Source organism: Semicossyphus pulcher, unplaced genomic scaffold, assembly GCF_022749685.1.
Source record: "Semicossyphus pulcher isolate SPU_LCO1_2020_fin unplaced genomic scaffold, fSemPul1.0.p SCAF_9, whole genome shotgun sequence".
Taxonomy (NCBI): domain Eukaryota; kingdom Metazoa; phylum Chordata; class Actinopteri; order Labriformes; family Labridae; genus Semicossyphus; species Semicossyphus pulcher.
In genome coordinates, this window is record NW_027211770.1 from 501,477 (window position 1) to 521,984 (window position 20,508).

The following is a 20,508-nucleotide window of genomic DNA, read 5'->3' on the forward strand; positions in this document are numbered from 1 at the left end:
CTGGGAGGCCCAAAATTAGATTGGTACCATTACATCTCACTCAGTCAGCTATCTTAATCAAACCTACCAGAAACCTGTGCTCCTCTATGGATGGCAATAGATAAAGAGCTGGTGGAACCCTTCTCAATACAAGCTTCCCTTACTCAGACAGGAGGAGACATACCTTTTTAGAAACCATGTGATGGCTTGTGATAGCTGGAGAAGAGCTCATCAGACCTGTAAGTTGAATCCTTATTGTACCAACGGATCATCCATATAGTATACTAAGTTATTGAAAACTTGTGGGAAAACTGGGTGAGAGCAGGAGTAATGTTAATGAAAGATCTGTTTGACGGGAAACATTTACTCTCTTGAACAGCTGGTGTCTAAATACAGATTTTTGTAAGTTTCTTCAAATGCAAAGGTGCATAATAACTGCAGAAACAAAAATATTCCCCGCTACTTGCATTCAGGAGTTATAGCTATCGAGTTGGAAGCTTAGAGGAGGGACATCCAGATTTTATAAAGAGCTTCGAAAACACCAATTCCCAAACTATGAGGGCGTTAAACTTGCATGGGAAAAAAGATATAGGAACCACTATTCACAGGGAGGCCTGGGTAAAAAGGGTACAGTCATGGTTCTCCATAGCCCGAGACATGCATACACGCCAAATTTATATTTAATATAGTGAATAGGAATTCTTGGACTCCTTCAAAACTGTCAAGGTTGGGGCTTAGGGAGGATAATAGCTGTTGGAGATTCAATAAAGAATGGAGCATGTTGATCCATATGCTATATGAATGTGAAATGGTGCAGGACTTTTGATCAGCTATTGTCAAATGTCTTAACGACATACTGAAAACAGTGTTCATTAAGGTTCAAGCATTATGCATTTTGGGTATCTTACCAGTGGAGGCTAACTTGTCATCAAAAGTGTGTTCTTGGTTGAAACTAACCCTTGTAATGGGGAGCAGGATAGTTCTGAGGCATTGGTAGTCAAAAGATAAAATCAGCTTCAGGGAATGGAGAGATGAGCTGGCTAGGATACCTTCTTTTGAACAGCTTATTTACAGAGTTTATAATAACACTAAGGGGTCCCTATCTGGAAATGATGGGTGGAGATCACGATGATATTTGATGTTCAGTTGTTTCGTCCTTTTCTGTACGTCACGTAGCAACGTGCTCTGTGGATGATCATGAGATGTAATGTGATATGACGATCTGTGCTTAACACGGCCACTGAATGTCATTTTCTTGTTTTTTTGTGGGTTTTAAATTTTTTTTATTTAGATACTGAATTGGGGGACATCCATTATGTTTCATTTATGCATTTTGATTTCTTTTATTCCTTTTGATGTATTTTTTTTGACAGAGTGTAGTCTATGCTGAATATCTTAATTTGAAATTCATCTTTCTATCTTGGTATTATCCCATAGGACGGAAAGCAAGCCAGAGCTTGTGAAGACTGAGATGGGTCCTCCTCCCTCCCCAGCTTCTACCTGCAGTGATACCTCTTCCATTGCTAGCAGTGCCTCACTGCCCTACAGTATGTTAGCTTCTCTCTTGCTATCTTTCACTCTCAAGCTCTAGTTCTCTCAAAAACACTCAAGATCTTTTGCCCTATTTTTTTTAACCAAAAATCTTTGGTTGTAAAATCTTCCCTCCAACTCAACTCAATCCTAATTATCATAAGTTGCTAGTCAGACCGTAAATAATGACCAGCGCACAGAAATTCATGTACTGGATGCACAAAATAGATAATTATGGCAGCAGGGGCATTCACACACATTTTTACTACTTCATCTGTCTGTCTTACTGCATAGCATAATTGAATAGAATTTAATAATACATAAAATCAAGGACCTTGTCACATGGCTGTTTAATGCTAGGCTGTGACATTTTTGTGTGACTTTGTGTAGCTCTCTTTTTTTTTCACGTGTTTGTGTGGGCAGAAATACAGTCCCCTCCAAAACTATTGGAACAGCGAGGCCCATTCCTTTATTTTTGCTATATATGAGATATAGATCAGTAATTCAGCTTTTATTTCCAGGTATTTACATCTAGATCTGTTAAAAAACTTAGAAGATAGCATCTTTTGTTTGAACCCACCCATTGTTCAAGTGAGCAAAATTATTGGAACATGTGACTAACAAGTGTTTTTCATTGCTCAGGTGTGTCCTATCACACTGATTATTTAAAAAATGAATAGCACTGAATGTCTACTCTCAGTTTCAGCTTTGGGTTTTGCCTGTACAGACTGCATTTATAGTTAAAAAGGTGTATGTACCAATATGAAGACCAGAGAGCTGTCTATGGGAGAAAAACAAGCAATTTTGTAGCTGAGAGAAAATGGAAAATCAGTCAAAGCCATTGCACAAACATTGGCCATAGCCAGTACAACCATTTGGAATGTCCTCAAGAAGAAAGAATCCACTGGTTTACTGAGCAACAGACGTTGAACCGGTAGACCAAGGAAAACATCAGCAATTGATGACAGAAACATTGTGAGGCCTGTCAAGAAAAACCCTAAAATAACTGTCAGTGACATCACCAATAACCTCCAGAGGGCAGGAGTAAAAGTATCACAAGCCACCATGCATAAACAAAAGTACAGAGGCTACACCAGAAGATGCAAACCACTCATTAGCAACAAGAATAGGAAGGCCAGATTGGAATTTGCCAAAAAGTACAGAGACAAGGCTCAAAACTTCTGGGGCAAAGTTTTATGGACTGATGAGACAAAGATGAACCTTTACCAAAGAAATGCTAATGTGTGGAGAAAGTAAGGATCTGCTCGTGATCCCAAACACACAAGCTCATCTGTGAAACACAGTTGAGGTAATGTCATGGTTTAGGCTTGCATTGCTTCTTCTGGGACGAGCTCATTGATCTTCATTGATGATGTAACACATGATGGCAGCAGCAAAATGAACTCAGAAGTCTACAGAAACATTTTGTCTGCCAATTTAAAGAGAGATGCAACCAAACTGATCGGGAGATCCTTCATCATGTAGCAAGACAACGACCCAAAACACACTGCCAGAACAACCAAGGAGTTCATCAGGGCAAAGAAGTGGAAGGTTTTAGACTGGCCAAGTCAATCTCCAGACTTAAACCCTATTGAACATGCATTTTACCTGCTAAAGATGAGACTGAAGGGAGAAACCCCCAAAACAAACAACAACTGAAAGAGGCTCCGGTGAAAGCCTGGAAAGGCATCACAAAAGAAGAATGCAAAAGTGGGTAAACTAATCTATTTGAAGTCAGTTCCTAAACTTTTGCTCATCTATAAATTTGGTGTTCCATTACAAATGATGCTATCTTCTAAGTTTTGTAATAGATCTAGATGTAAATACCTGGAAATAAAAGCTGAAATACTGATCTCTTATCTCATATTCATCTTTTGATGTCAAATCTAAATGTTTTCAGTGTACAGCAAAAATAAAGGAATGGGCCTCGCTGTTCCAATAGTTTTGGAGGGGACTGTATGTCTGTAGAAACTGAATTTGAATACTTTTTATTTGAATTGCTCAACTTGAAAAATTTAATTCTAAATTTGAATTACACAATTTGAAATGTAAAAAAACACAATTGGCTGATTGGCCAAAAAGGAGTGCTGTGAATTAGCACTCAGTTGCTCTTCCTCATCAACCGATGTGTGTTAGAGTAAACTGAAATTGAATTTCAAGAACTTAAATTGAACTGTGAGAACTGAATTTCAAATGTGAAAATTGAGTATGGAATTAGGATTTTCCGATAATCTGAACTCAATTTCAGAATATTGCATTCAGTTTCAAAAATATTGGAATTCAGTTTCAAACTAATATATTCAATTTAAATGTGATTCAAATTTTGAATTCAATTATTCAAGTTGAGCAATTCGAATTAAAATCTTAATTATTTAAATTCTGTTTCCACTAGGTTTCTACTTCCATGACATGGATTTTGAAATACCGTCATTACCGGGATAAAACACGTTTTGGTAGTAGTGCACACATGAGAGAGATTTACTTCCTCCACCATCAGAACACCCACAGCAGTGTTTTCCCAAGTATATTTGGACACTAATTCTATAACATTTCTTATTTTATCTGTCCAAGATCCAAGATTGAATGATTACTGAGAATCCTCTCCTTGCGCTGTGCCCCTGCTGAAGGCTACCTCTCGCAAGCAGTCTCTACACATGCTCATCAGAGAAATGCGACTCATACAGAGATCTGTGTTAAATATGGACCTTCTTATGCCACTACTTTAAAAGCTTTTAAGTGCAGCTGTGTAGTTATGGTGTCACTTATCAATCACGGTTAGCCCTTAAGTCTTAAACGACGAGCCTCCTTCACACGTGGCTCACTACCACCAACCCTTATTTTTATTACTATTTTGCACCAATGAACTCATTAATTTCTAAAAAATCTCGACCACCCCTTGTTTCTACTGGCACCTATTTCTGCCCATATATTTGCATCAATATGTTTTATTTTGAATATTATGTGATTAAACTACTTAAAGTTAGCATGCTCTATAACTTACAGAGCGAAGGCGATCCACCCCGGCTCCAAAAGAGGAAGAGAAAGTAAATGAGGAGCAGTGGCCTCTCAGGGAGGTGGTGTTTGTGGAGGACGTTAAAAATGTTCCCGTGGGAAAGGTGGGTGCACATCAAAGTTTGCAAATGTAGTGATATGTTGAAATAATCAATGATGGGGGTTGTTTGAGTCGCTCGCTACTCACAGATGATGCTATTAATGATGTTACTGCTCTGTGTTTTTCTATATGACATCTCAGGAACTTATTACCTTTATATTATGTCCTAGGTGCTTAAAGTGGATGGCGCATATGTTGCGGTGAAGTTTCCAGGAACATCAAGCAGTGTGAGCAACCAAAGCAATGCTGCTCCCAATGACTCAGACCCTTCATCACTATTGCAAGACTGTCGGCTCCTCAGAATTGATGAGCTGCAGGTATGGACTTAAATTGATCCAATATTGTTTCATCTCGGTAATTGGAGTTTGAAATTAATTTATTTGTGCAGGTGTGCTGATCTATCCTCCTGACATTTATACAAACGTTTTGTCTCACTCAATATGCTCTTGACAGGTGGTCAAAACTGGTGGGACTCCTAAAGTTCCTGACTGTTTTCAACGAACACCTAAAAAGCTCTGTATCCCAGAAAAGGCGGAGATTTTAGCTGTGAATGTTGACTCCAAAGGTGGATGTTTTGTTTTTTTGTGACACTGAACACATCATATACTTGAACAATATATTTTTTGAGGTCTATAGTTTTCTGTGGATTTGTATTTCCTACCTTTTAAATATCTCCATCTTCTAGGAGTCCATGCAGTCCTGAAAACTGCTAACTGGGTAAGGTACTGTATCTTTGACCTGGCCACAGGCAAAGCTGAACAGGAGAATAACTTCCCAACTAGCAACCAGGCCTTCCTTGGGCAAAATGAGCACAATGTGGCCATCTTTACTGCAGGACAGGTGAGGTAATCTCGCCAATAGGTGATGTATTTTTTTAGAAGTTTTGCCTATTATTAATTTAAAAGACCCTTGCTATATACAAATATTGTTGAAATTTTATTTTCTGTAGGAATCTCCCATTATCCTTCGAGATGGAAATGGCACAATCTATCCAATGGCTAAGGACTGTATGGGTGGAATTCGAGATCCTGATTGGCTGGACCTTCCTCCTATAAACAGCCTGGGAATGGGGGTGCACTCTCTGGCAAATCTCCCTTCTAACTCCACAATTAAAAAGAAAGCTGCTATTATTATTATGGCTGTTGAGGTAAACATGACCTTATACAGTGCAAAGAAGACTCAAAATATACAACACATAGATGAATTTAGTGTTACCTCAACAGTACTCTTGTGTTCATTCTATCTTACTTTTACATTTTTTTAATTTTTTTTTTCTGACTATAAATCTTTCTTGTAAGGCAAACGGCAGTGCTGTCTAAGTCCCACAGAAACATTTAAGACATCCAGATGCGTGATCAGTCCTTACTCATCCTCTCTGTGTATTTTAGAAACAGACGCTGATGCAGCATGTCCTGCGTTGTGACTATGAGGCCTGTCGGCAGTACCTGGTGAATCTTGAGCAGGCTTTCCTGTTGGACCAGGGCAGCCAGGCTCTTGGAGCCATCCTTGACCATCGCTGTGATGGAAACCGCAACATCCTTCATGCAGCTGTCTCTGTCTGCTTCCCTGTTAGTAACAAGGAGACTAAAGAGGAAGAAGGTATCTTGGGGTTTTAGATTTCAGGATAACTGAAGTTCGATTGACAAAAGTAGCCATCGTTTTTTGTTTTTTACAAATAAATGTGTCTTCCCAATATCTGAATAGGGCATCTTTCTTAAAGGTGCTAAATGTAACTTTCAGAAAATCCTCATTCCTAGCGACCCGGTCGGCCGTTGAGAGAGCTGCAGTCAACCTTCTTGTACACGCTCGCCTGGACACTCGCATGCATGAACAAGCATCCGGGGTTTTTGCCAAAGACACACGAAACTGAGCATGCTCAGTCTCGGAACTCATCGGCTCTGATTACTTTTCACTGACGAGACGTGTTCATTGACCGGTATCATGTTGACCGGCATCATGTTGTCTAAAATCAACACTGTTTGTCATAATACCTAAGTTAATATCATGTGCGGTGGCAGAGTTATTTGTCAAGCTAGACTGACAACACTGACATACACACTCTGACAATAATTTGGTGCTCATAATGATAGCGAGCATGCTAAGGTTAGCCAACTAGCTCTAATGTAACTACACTAGATAGAACTGGCATTGTGCTTCATAACCAAACAGCAAATTGCTCAATTACCAGCCAGATCAACCCTGAGAGTCTGCGTGAGTTAGCTGATGTTATCTACTCAACGGTGTTTTGCTACGTTGCCTAACTGGCAAATTGCTTGCGATAGCAGACAAGCTAATGGTATCTTGTTGCCAGCTTACAGCTGGCTGGCTAACCTTAGCCTAGGCAGGTACTGCAATGATATTGGCTAATAGAAAACAATCGGTAGTTATAAACATTTGCTTTACTCTGCTACATAATTTACAAAACCAACACCATTTGTCATGTTAGCTGGCGAAGTTATTTGTCAAGCTAGATAACTGACATACACACTCAGATAGTATTTTGGTAGTCATAACGTTAGTGAGCATGCTAAGGTTAGTCAACTAACATAAATACACTGCATGACTCCGGCATTGTGCTTCGTAACCAAGCAGTGAATTACGCTGGCAAACCAGCAAATCATCACAAGCATTATCTAACATTAGTCAGGCAGGGCGGGGCGGCTGGAGAGAGCTGGGATGAAGCACTGAAAAAAAAACCCGCTGCACCCAGTGAGGGAATGCTGCACACGGGGTTTGTTTCTATGACAATAATAAGTTGTGGGTCTGTTTTGATCCCCAAAAGCAATCAAAGGTCTCCACGATTCGCATGCCCTGCCGATGTTGACTCTAGTTTTCCCCCAGACGTCGATCACGTTCCTGTTTGGTCAGACGGAGTTCACTAGATAAAACTTTTTTTTTATTATTGTGTGTAGTTTGTGTTAGTTTTGTTGTGGGTGCCGGTCGTTTGTTGGCATCCGTCTCCATTTCACAGCTTGCGTCGTCTCATGTTGCACACTGTTGACTGTAGTGGCGTAGAATGAACTCTTGGCAGAAGTACTCGCGAATAGAGCCCGACCGATATTGGATTTTTGGGGCCGATGCCGATTTCGATATTAGGGAGTAAAAAAATTCCGATATTGATATATCGGCCTATATGTGCACATATGTTCAAAATGTATTCGAAATTAAAATATTAAAATTCCAAATCTGAAAAGTTATTGTCACATTTGCATGACATACAAAATTCTAATAATATAGTGTTTCTTTAGCAGCTTAAATAGCACTAAAATAAAATATCAAATTAAATAGAAGTGAGTATAACACAAAAACACACAAAAGTTGGAACAAAAATTATTTTCAGGTTTTTCCCACCTTCACACAGTGCTGCTGAAGATAAAAGTCACTAAACACAGAGCAGCTCATTAGACATATACTGTTATTAATAGTAATAAAAGGCTTAATGAGCAGGATTTTCCACATTAAATATTCCCTATTAATCAACATCATAATCCAGGAGAGGTGTGAGATGGTGTCTGTATCTGCAGAGGATCTGCCCTTTGTCTGTGTTCCTATTCTTATTATTCTGCTCTGTTTGGGGCATTTTGGACGATCTATGGACTGTCTGGAACTCAGCCAATAGCCCGCAGGTCGGGACTCAATCAAAACGTAGCATCACAGTGAGATGGCAGTCTCTCTGCTCTGCTCCCTGCCTGTCTGTAGCACCGCAACATCGTAACTTTAACATCTTTATGCGACGTGAAAGGGATTTAACAAAACGTCTTCATTTGCCGTTCTGTGAATGAGAACAGACCGCGCGCGTGTCTCACTGCTTTAAGCAGCTGCAGGTGTGCTGAGGGCGGAGTAGACAGACGCACACATCTGGCAGCAGCGTGACGATGGCTTATTAAAACTAAACCCTGTATCTTCCTGCGGGGTTGTACAGAGGTGTAGACGTGTAAGCTTGTTGTTTAGGGCAGCAATCCCCAAACGGCGGACCGGACCCAGCTGCCATCGTCTCCATACCCGGACTTATTTACAGTTTTGAATAGCGCATCTATTTTAACCTGCGCAGCTTTTTTGTCTTTGCGGTAGTGATTTGGGGGTCCAAGAAACTCGCAGACCAATGCCATTGTAAATCATCACACGTGACGCTACTCAGCCAATAAAATCTGTCACTCAGATTAACGTTGCGACTGACCCAGTGGGTGTGTGAAAATACAGGTACAGACTGAAGAGCCAGCCAACAAGAGAGTTACAGAGACACAGTGGGAGAAAATAAGTGAGTGAGGGAAAAGTAGACATGGCGTGCTCTAAAATGAGAGCAGTAGAGAAAACCGAGCTTTTACGACTGGACAGACTCGTATATATTCTGTGACTGTGGCGATTATTAAACGTGGGCATTGTCTGACACTGTCACTCCGTTTTGAGACTCCAGGCTGCAGTTTAGTTCAAATACTTCATTGATAAACCTGAGAGTTACACAGAGCTACATCAGCTTCATCATCATGACTAGTTTTCTTCTTATTTCCGCAGTTTTGTTCTTGCATGTACCGGTATGTGCCCTCTCTATCTCCCCCTCGCTCTCGCTCTCTCCAGCAGTCCGTTAGTGTACAGTGCGTTTAAATGTTATTTATTTCATAGTCATTGCCTGTTCCTCACCAACTCACCATGAGAAAAAGTCTAATGCAACTACATTTCGGCAAAACATAAAATAAAATTTGACAAACATAAAATAAAATATAAAGTGAATCCCCCTGTTATGGTCAAATCTTGATAATTTTGTCAGGAGGCAGAGAGATAGCAGCTTAAGTGAAGAGGTAGAGCTGTCTCTCTTTCATTTGATTTCTGCATGGATAACATTATACTACCAGTAGTACCAGACGTTATATTATTTGTTTTCATTTACAAATAAAGACACTTCCATCACAAACTGGGGCATAAAATAAACCAAAAATACAGGAAATAAAGGTTTTGACACTCAAAATTTCCTGGGGGAGACCCCCCAGACCTGCCGACTTACACAAACACACACTATATTTCTTTACCAATATTGAAGTATTCATTATTATTATTCTTAATTTATGAGAGCTCTGTGTAAAAGTTATGAGCGCTGTTGTAAAATCTATTTAGCCTGATTGTATTTTCTTTATTTGATTTGACAGACGTTCAAAATGTATAAATGTATGGCACTGAATCATAACGCAGGTCAGACATTATGATGTTACGGTCCTTTGCTTGAGAAAAAAAATCTCTAACTGGAATACTTTCAAGTTTAATTGAGTACCCCCGGTTTAGAGTGTAACCGCTGTGAAACTAGCAGACGATAAAGCTTAAAGCTCCTGTACCTTTGTTACTATCAAACTCAAAACTAACTGAGAGCCAGACTGTACACACAGGATCTTGACTGCGCAGTTTAGATACGCAGAGGGTAGAAACAGCGGTGCTCTGAAAGCAAGTTTACTTTTGATTACTGTGATTTTAACATGAGTTTGTTGTTCACAATGTTTCGTTCTGTATGGAAAAGATAATCCTTCTTAATGCTTCCCTTCGCTGTGTGTGCTGCTCTGCTCAGCTGTGACGCGCACTCTGGCAGCGATAGGGACGTCCTCATTTCCCATCATGCCTGCTGCCTAGTGCTGACTGAGTAGTTTAAGTTGTTAAGTTTGCTATTTATGTTCCAAAGTGCAAAAAAATATTCTGTTAGAGTTTTTAAGGTGTCTGTTTAGAACATATGTTCTGCATATGTTGGTAATTGTCATTTTTGTGCTGGTTTATAGTTGTAACCATGAGTGAGGTGGCTGTTTCATTTCTTGACTTCAGCTGTATTTTGTTTAGAACTCTGAGAGCCTAGCTCTCACATTGGTAAAATCAAAGCCACACCCTCTGCTTGTCATGAGGTGCAATGGCTTTATCCCACAGTACTGCAAAAAGTTTAATTAATTAATATCGTAGCGTATCGGAGGACATATACGCTGATACCGATATATCTGCTAAGTGCGAATATCTGCCGATAAAATCAGTTGACCGATAAATCGGTCGGGCTCTACTCGGAAACGCGCAGATGCCTCACATCCTCTTGTTTCCCAGTAAAAACGTTTTATGCTTTATGTAAAAATCAGCCCACAGGTGTTGGGGCCAATGGAGGAAGTTGGGGAAAGTCTCAATTTATCAGTTCCGCTACTATCCCTTCACACATTGGCAATAAAAAATTCTATTTGATTGATGAATATATGTAAAATCTTACATTTAGCTCCTTTTTAAAAATGGAAAAGAAATTAGAAAGAGAACTTCTGTCACCACAATGTTCTAGTTTTGTGTTTGCTCATCAGTATCAGCTTTTCCCATACTGTCATCTCTATTCCAAGTGACCATGCTGTGTCCTTTCAGAAGCTGAAAGGTCAGAGAGGAACACATTTGCAGAGCGTCTGTCTGCTGTGGAGGCAATTGCAAATGCCATCTCTGTGGTTTCAAGCAACAGTTCTGGGAATAGGACAGGGTCATCCAGTAGCAGAGGGTAAATATGTTTTTTGCACTACTCTTAATATATAAGGGAAAAGGTTTGTACAGAAAATTCACTGTTACTGGAATTTACAGTTACGTTATAAAGTTTGCAGTTATATTATAACCCAAGTAATATATTGATCTTAATTTTAGTGCCATGTTTTTGTGTGTTTTCTGACCAGGCTTCGTCTGAGAGAGATGATGCGGAGGTCTCTAAGAGCAGCAGGTCTCGGCCGTCATGAGTCTGGCCCATCATCCAGTGACCACCAGGACCCTGTGTCACCACCCATTGCCCCACCAAGTTGGGTACCAGACCCACCACCTATGGACCCTGGTAAGTACATCTGCAAGTTATTTAACCATAATTGATGCAGTAAGTAGCTTCTCATATCTTAAATAACCATGTCAGAAGATATATCCTGTGGGTGTGGAAAAGATGCAACTCTGTTTCAGAAGGGTGAAATTCCTGGCCTACATCAAGCAAAGAAAACAACTAAGGAGATTGATGAAACTACTAAAGTTGGGTTAAGAAATGTCCAACACATTATTAAAACCTTGAAGGACAGTGGTGAACCATCATCTTCGAGGAAGAAATGTGGTCAGAAAAAAAAAAAAGAAATGATCGTGATCAGAGATCACTTAAGCGTTTGGTGAACTCAAATCGTAAAAAAAGTAGAACTCACGGCTATGTTTCATAGTGAAAGTGAGTGAAGAGTGAATGTGAAGAGAACTCAAGAGATTGGGACTAAACAGCTGTGTAGCCTCAAGAAAACCACTCATCAGTGAGGCTAATTGGAAGAAAAGGCTTCAATTTGCTAGGGAGCATAAAGATTGGACTCTGGAGCAATGGGAAAAGGTCATGTGGTCTGATGAGTCCAGATTGGCCCTGTTCCAGAGTAATGGGTGCATGAGGGTAAGAAGAGAGGTGGATTAAGTGACGCACCCATCATGCCTAGTGCCTACTGTACACACCTGTGGGGGCAGTGTTATGATCTGGGGTTGCTTATGTTGGTCAGGTCTTGGTTGGTTGTTCTAGGTATGAATTTTTTCTTCCCTGATGGCTCAAATTGTGAAAGAATGATTTCCTGAACCTCCACTGATGAGAGATAATTTTCACATATGGATTGGCCACCACAGAGTCCTGACCTTAACCCCATTGAGCATCTTTGAGATGTGTTGGAGAAGACTTTACGCAGCGGCCCGACTCTCCCATCATCAGTACAAGATCTTGTTGTGACATTGCATAAGCTTATCAAAACGATGCCACAGCGAATGCATGTCGTAATCAAAGCTAAAGGTGGTCCAAGGAAATATTAGAGTGTGTAACGTCTTTTTAGGCAGTGTACATACCGCACATATATACATATATACACACTACATTCAACTACATTCTTAGCAGTATTACAGAGCTGTTGTTTTATTTTATGAACAGATGGTGACATCGACTTCATTCTAGCACCAGCTGTGGGTTCACTCACCACTGCCTCCACTGGGCCCAGCCAGGGACCAAGCACCTCCACCATACCAGGTACATTTTCATGTATCAAAATACTTCACCATTCTATACTAAGAGGAAATGATTAAATATGTGCAATTGGTTTTCAGTCAAACTGCAACTACTTTAAACATTTATGCCAGATTTACATTTATTTTTTATACTTTTAAAAATACATAATTTGTGCTGTTGTGCCAAGAAAAGATTATCTGACATTAAAGACAAAAATTTACAACAACAAAACTTTTTAACAACTATGTTTTTGTGTAGTTTCACTTCAGTGTGTTTCACTTGTGAGTGACTTTATCTACCAATTAACTTCCTGGAAATGTAACAAAGTAAAAAAAAACCCACAATACAACATGTGGAAACACATAAAAATAATAGCATTGTGTACAAACAAGGGAAGTCAGTATTTTACTCTGAAAAGCACACCAGAAGTGTTCACATACTTTAGTTCCCATGCCTTTGACATATTCTACAGGAAGAGATGTTAATATTGCTGTCAGAGATCAATAGGACTCATTACATTTCATTTTCACTGTGTATTTTGGGCAAGAAACGTGCACAGCTTGCGGTAAAAGTAGGTGAGCCTCGTATTCTCTTGATTTTTGGTGCGCAAGTCAGTCTGAAGACTCTAATCTGTTTTCATGCATTTAAAATGAAAATGAAGACGTCCCGCTTCCGTCACACACATGCCATGCCACGATTCCAGTGTGAACCGGCTGTAATACACAAACTCTGTTTTATAGTGCACTTATAGTGCATGTTCCTGGCAAAAGGCAAAGCTTCTTGAGGGAATGGGGGTAGGGGCTAAAAAGGAAATCAAAGTCAAAAGTTAAAAAAGCAGCAGCACACATCAAAACATTGACAACATGCAGTACATACACTCACCGGCCACTTCATTAGGTACAACTGTACAAGCTAATGCAATTCAGTACAATAGCACTGCCATGGATTCTGCTTTTTTGAAGTTAAGTTTTTGTTGGCTTTTGTTTTGTTGAGAGTCAGAAGTGTGTAAATTCAATTAAGTTTATTACTGAGGCCATAGTTAAAGGTGTTGTTGCACTGAACTAAATCATATTGAGATGTGTCTCTAATTTTTGTCCTCCCTATTTACATACATGAGGGGGCCAGAGTATTAAAAACATCTCTGAATATAATGCAGCTCAGTACAGCCCCACAACCAATTATGACCTAGACACTGAAATATCATTGAACACCCGTATGACAGCTTAGAAAAAGCCTGTACATTACAGGCAACATAAAAGCAAATCGTATGGCTGAGCTGGTGTATCGGATTACATTAGATTTTTCAGGTGTACCTAATGATGTGAGTGTACATGGCGTGCAGTCTAGCATACAAGTCTTGGGCAGGTAAAAGTGTTCAGTGAAAAACAAAAGGAGAATGGAACTGATCGAACTGTGGAATGTTTTGGATAAAAGTAAAAAAAAACTGACAACAAAACATTAAAGTCTGCAATCAGAATCAGAAATACTTTATTAATCCCAGGGGGGAAATTCAGAAAAATCATGTTGAGAGTGATTGAAGAGTGTGTTCTCCCTCTTGTTTACTTAAGGGACTTTTCCCATGTGGAAATTCTGACCATTTAGAAAGCAGTTTCCTCACGCAAAACTTTTGGTCCGCTGGTAAAAGCTGCCGTGTGAACACAAACCAAACTTTAGGAAAAATGCAACATTGTAACAATTTGATTCAGACCAAACAAACGGACTTAAGGTGTGAAAGCACCCTAAGACTAATTAAAACAAAACTAAAACCAAACTTTATTAAACAAAAAAAATATACAAACCAAATCAACAAACCAGCATTGACAACCAATTAAAACTAAACTGAAATTAAACGAAAAGTCAAAATGAAATAAAAATAAAAACAAGTGAACTAATTCTAAACTATTATAACCTTGAAGCGGACAGCTTGAGGCAGTGGCAGGGGCACCAGTGAAGAAGCGGGCACCCCATGTACTCTACAGCCCTTTTTGCACTGATCGCAGGTTCGACTCCTGGTCTGTAGGCCAAAAATATAAATAATTGTTTATTTTCATTAATTTACAAAATGATAAGTGAGTGAACAAAATAAAAATCTAAATCAAATCAATATTTTGTGTTACTACCCTTTGCTTTCAAACCAGCATCAATTCTTAAAGTTACACTTGCACAAAGTCAGGGATTTTGTAGGATTATCGTCCGGTGTATGATCAACCAATTATACTAACCAGGTGCTAATGATCATCAATTTCACATGTAGGTTGAAACACAGTCATTAACTGAAACAGAAACAGCTGTGTAGGAGGCTTAAAACTGGGTGAGGAACAGCCAAACTCTGCTACCAAGGTGAAGTTGTGGAAGACAGTTTAATGTCACAGGTCATACACCATGGCAAGACTGAGCACAGCAACAAGACACAAGGTACTGATCAAGATGTACAAGATACTGCATCAGCAAGGTCTCTCCCAGACAAAGATTTCAAAGCAGACTGGGGTTTCAAGATGTGCTGTTCAAGCTCTTTTGAAGAAGCACATAGAAACGGGCAACGTTGAGGATCGTAGACACAGTGGTCGGCCAAGGAAACTTAGTGCAGCAGATGAAAAACACATCAAGCTTATTTCCCTTCCAAATGGGAAGATGTCCAGCAGTGCCATCAGCTCAGAACTGGCAGAAACCAGTGGGACCCAGGTACACCCATCTACTGTCCGAAGAAGTCTGGCCAGAAGTGGTCTTCATGGAAGAGTTGCAGCCAAAAAGCCATACCTCCAACATGGAAACAAGGACAAGCGACTCACTTGTGGAAGAAAACATAGGAACTGGGGTGCAGGAAAATGGCAGCAGGTGCTCTGGACTGATGAGTCAAAATTTGAAATATTTGGCTGTAGCAGAAGGCAGTTTGGGCTGGAGAGCGGTACAATAATGAGTGTCTGCAGGCAACAGTGAAGCATGGTGGAGGTTCCTTGCAAGTCTGGGGCTGCATTTCTGCAAATGGAGTTGGAGATTTGATCAGGATTAATGGTGTCCTCAATGCTGAGAAATACAGGCAGATACTTGTCATATCTGCCTGTATATCATGCAATACCATCAGGGAGGCGTGTGATTGGCCCCAAATGTATTCTGCAGCAGGACAATGACCCCAAACATGCAGCCAATGTCATTAAGAACTATCTTCGGCGTAAAGTAAACAAATAGTCCCGAAAGTGATGGTATGGCCCCCACAGAGCCCTGATCTGATGAAAATAAACTATTAACACTTGCATTTTTTCATACCTACCTAAAGCTTTGTCCATGATGTCCATGATTGAACAGCTGATCTGTGGTAACCTGTAGACACAGGCTGCAGGAGAATTTTTGTGTTGCTTGGCATCAAAAGTCCAGTTTTAGTTAAGTTGTGGAACTAGTTTTGCTCCACCAACCGGGTGTTGTTGATTAATACTTTTTACTACTATTTGCTGCTTGTATAAATGTTTTATAAAAGCAATATCACACTCGAGGTCATGATGTTGTACAAACTGTTGTACAGTCTATGGCAGGGGTCCAAGGGCCAGATTTTTTCTAAGCAGACACTGTGGGGGCCAGACTTTCATAAAAAGAAAAAAAGAAATATTTTGGCCTAATTAGCAGGGTTTCCGTTCCGTTTCCACGTGCACAAGCGTCTGTACTCTGATAAACTACAGCAGCAGTTTTCAGGGGGAGATGCTGGCTCAGTCTGGAAGGGTCTCAGACAGCTCATCAGCTACAAGCCGAAAACCCCCCCACTCTGTTAATGACCTGCGCCTTGCCAACGACCTCAGTGAGTTTTACTGTCTCTCTTGGAGAGAGATGTTAACAGGATTTTTAAGAGACAGAACCCCCGCAAAGCAGCCAGACCGGACTCGGTCTCCCCCTCCACCCTGAAGCACTGTGCCGATCAGCTGTCTCCGGTGTTCACAGACATCTTCATCACCTCACTGGAGACCTGCCACATGCCAGCCTGCTTCAAGGCCTCCACCATCATTCCTGTCCCCAAAAAGCCAAGGACCACAGGACTTAATGACTACAAACCCGTCACCCTGACCTCCTGAGGTAATTAAGTCTTTTGAGCACCTGGTGCTCTCCCACCACAAGGACATCACAGACCCTCTCCTGGACCCCCTGCAGTTCCCCTACAGATCCAACACGTCCGTAGACAACGCAGTCAACATGGCCCTCCACTTCATCCTCCAGCATCTGGACTCAGCAGGAACCTATGCCAAGATCCGGTTTGTGGATTTCAGCTCTGTCTTTAACACGATCATCTCGGCTCTGCTTCAGGACAAGCTCTCCCAGCTGAACGTGCCCGACTCCACCTGCAGGTGGATCACAGACTTCCTGTCTGACAGGAGGCAGCACGTGAAGCTGGGTAAACACGTCTCTGACTCCAGGACCATCAAAAACGGCTCCCCTCAAGGCTGCGTTCTTTCACCTCTGCTCTTCTCCCTGTACACCAACAGCTGCACCTCCAGTCATCAGTCCGTCAAGCTCCTGAAGTTCGCAGATGACACCACCCTCATTGAGCAGCCACACACGCCCCCATCACCATCAGTGACTCCATTGTTTCCACTGTGTAGTCTTTCCGCTTCCTGGGGACCATCATCAGCCAGGACCTCAAGAGGGAGCTGAACATCGGCTCCCTCATCAAAAAGGAAAAGCAGAGAATGTACTTCCTGCACCAGCTGAAGAAGTTCAACCTGCTAAAGACAATGACGGTGCACTTCTTCACCGCCATCATTGAGTCCATCCTCACCTGCTCCATCACCGTCTGGTGGCGTGCAGGTAAGATCGTGCCTGACCCCTCTCTCCCCGGTCTCTTTGAGACCCTTCCCTCTTGCAAGAGGCTGCAGTCTATCAGGACCAAAACCTCCTGACACAGGAACAGTTTCTTCTACAACATTCCACGAATGTTTAATAGACTCTAATTCAGACTCTATGCGTTACATTAACGCACACTGGACTTTTATTTTAATTCACACCTGTTGTACACATTTTGTATTATACTTATTGCTTTTTATATTTTTGTTCTTATTGACAGTTTTTTATCTTATTCTATTTAAGTCTTTTACTTATTTTTCTTATTATAGTTCTGTGTCAATTGTTCTGCACCGTAACCTCCAAAACAATTTCCTTGTATGTGTAAACCTATTTGGCAATAAACCTGATTCTGATTCTATTAATGAATATATATGAATCGGGATAGCGGAACACTGGCATCACAGCGCTGGCATCTCGTGCGCTTGTGGCATCAAAGAGAAGAGCTGTGGCTGGTGCTGCTGACGTGGATGGCTGGTTTAGCATATTCCTGAAGCCCCTGAGGGGACGGAGTTATCAGGAATCAGTGATATTTTGTTTTTGGAAAATATATTATTGTCATACTTCATGTCGGACTTCACCAGGTTTTACTTGTAAAAAAAACGGCAATTACTGGATAACGGAAACCCAGGTATTATTTTGCCGGCCGTATGGGACGCTTTGGCCGCCGGACGTGGCCCACAGGCCGCCAGTTGACATTCACTGTTCTACGGCCTCTAACCTACGACCGATTCCCTGCCACAGCCATGATGATATTCAGTACATCATCACTTCCTCTCATGTGATATTGCTTAAATGAAGGCCAATGACAGGAAATAATGTTACAGTACTGTGGTGATGTTACAAGGACTGTCACTTTGGGGGGCTATAAAGAAACAGCTACACAAATACAGCTTCTAAGCATAGAGGCTTTATTACGTGTACGTCAGGTTGTGTCAGTGTGTTTCTTGCATATGGTTTGTAAAAACTAATACAGCAGATTGTGAGCTGTATTTTTTCACAAAGTGAAGCCATGTGGTTCCTTGATGAAAAAAACATTCTCAGCGTAGTTATTCTCGGGGAATTTGTGACCTTGGTATCAAGTTATTTCTCAGATTATGTAGTCTTGTATATTTATTGTATATTATATATTTATATATTTAAAATCAGTGAAGTAGTTTCACGGAATACTTCTATGGGTGCCTGAGTTGTTTTTTAATTAATTAATTTCATTAATTAATTTTAAATATATGCTAAGCTAATCATCATAGAGATCATAGAGAATCACTTCTTAGTAAACATTTATGTTGTATCAATGTTTATTCATCCATCGACTGTATGCTGGGTGCTTTGTTTATTCAAATTCTGTTGTGTTGTTTGTCATCTAATGGTTATTTCCTTCTTATATAAGCAGGACCGTCCACTGAGTCATCTGTGGTTGAATCTAAAGACAGGAAGGCCAATGCCCACCTTATCCTAAAGCTGATGTGTGACAGTGCTGTTCTGAGGCCACACCTAAGGGAGCTACTTTCTGCCAAGTATGATTTTTTATTTACATGCGCTTATAATTTAAATAATTGCTCTACACAAAACAAATGTGCCTTTTTGTACATGAGATTGTCTTGATCGCTCTGCTATTCTGTATATCAATCAATCAATCAAATTTTATTTGTATAGCGCCAAATCATAACCAGGGTTATCTCGAGACACTTTACAGAAAGAGCAGGTCTAGACCGACTCTTTGTTAAGTTATTTAAAGAGAGGCCCAACATCAATCCACCATGAGTAGCACTTAGCAATTCGGCACATTGGCAAGGAAAAACTTCCTTTTAACAGGCAGAAACCTCGAGCAGAACCAGACTCATGTTGAACAGCCATCTGCCTTGACTGGATGGGCCGAAAATGGGATAGAAGGAGATGCAGGATAGAGACAGGCAAAGACAGCAACAACAACATATGTTCTTGTTACCACAACAACATATGTCCTTGTTACATGAACAACAACAGACACATAATTATGGTTGCAATGCCAATAATAGTGGTAGACTAGGGTGAAGATTGGCTAAATAAATAAATAAATAAATAAATTTATATTATATTATAATATATAATATATTTGTCCAGTTGTCAATTTGAAGTGCTCATGTATTTGATTGTTTGATAGGGATGCCCGTGGAATGACCCCTTTCATGCTGGCAGTCAGTGGGAGAGCCTACCCTGCAGCCATCACTGTGCTGGAGGCTGCTCAGAAAATGGCTAAGGGTAATTGAATAACTAATCTGTTTGCTTTATGTTGTAACTGGTATGTCATTTGAAGTTGGCTGTTATGGTTTTATATCTGTTCTTAATGTCAGTTTTGCCTATTTTGTATTATTATTATTATTACTTATACTCTATGCATGTATTGTTATGTGTTTCTGAAAAAAAAGAGAATGGGGGACAGAAAAAAAAATAATTTTAAGGTCCAACAAATTCAGAAAAAACTGCATTCTTTTTGTGAATTTATTGTCATTTTAAGAGGTAAGGTAAGAGCTGGAACATTGAAGGTTATTCAAGAGTTATGCGAATCCTGACCTATTTTGCTGTACTGCTTTCAACAGCTACATGTAACTGGCATGCCTCAGTTTCCATGTTCTATTTATTACTCAAATGTTTTCAACACAGTGGGTGACCCGAGCATTGCAGAGAAGGAGGATGCAGATTCTGTGTTCATGGAAATGATTTGTCCCTTGGGGACCAACCCAGATGACTCGCCCCTTTATGTTCTCTGCTGCAATGACACCTGCAGTTTCACCTGGACAGGAGCTGAGCACATTAATCAGGTCAGCCCTTTGGGATTAAATTTGGTGAAAAGCATAAATTACCAGAAAACTGAAGGAGTGTGGGTGTGTTGTTTGGGATTGAAATTTCTTTCCAAGTTTAATGTTTTTAAAGCCATTTATATAGCTGATAACTTGATAAGCCTAAAAAGGGAGACAGATAATGCTCTTCTGGAGCACATATAACTGCTGCTATTTACTAAGGTAGCATAAAAAAATATTGCCAGTAGGCACCAAATTAGTGATCACAAAACACAAGATATAGCTTCACATAGTGCTGA

The 20,508-nt window shown here is 40.4% G+C and overlaps 1 protein-coding gene across 4 annotated transcripts in view; it reads left to right on the plus strand.

Annotated features, from left to right (window-relative positions):
- ubr5 (ubiquitin protein ligase E3 component n-recognin 5) overlaps positions 1–20,508 on the plus strand; it is an 85,131-nt gene that overhangs the window by 37,519 nt on the left and 27,104 nt on the right. For all 4 annotated transcript variants that reach the window (XM_069657066.1, XM_069657067.1, XM_069657068.1 and 1 more), the window contains exons 15-27: positions 1,417–1,526; positions 4,513–4,625; positions 4,792–4,938; positions 5,075–5,186; positions 5,307–5,461; positions 5,571–5,768; positions 6,010–6,220; positions 10,988–11,114; positions 11,284–11,435; positions 12,534–12,629; positions 18,823–18,946; positions 19,573–19,670; positions 20,073–20,230. In XM_069657066.1, the coding sequence (XP_069513167.1) occupies positions 1,417–1,526; positions 4,513–4,625; positions 4,792–4,938; positions 5,075–5,186; positions 5,307–5,461; positions 5,571–5,768; positions 6,010–6,220; positions 10,988–11,114; positions 11,284–11,435; positions 12,534–12,629; positions 18,823–18,946; positions 19,573–19,670; positions 20,073–20,230 (1,801 nt within the window). The remainder of the gene's footprint in view (positions 1–1,416; positions 1,527–4,512; positions 4,626–4,791; positions 4,939–5,074; positions 5,187–5,306; positions 5,462–5,570; positions 5,769–6,009; positions 6,221–10,987; positions 11,115–11,283; positions 11,436–12,533; positions 12,630–18,822; positions 18,947–19,572; positions 19,671–20,072; positions 20,231–20,508) is intronic.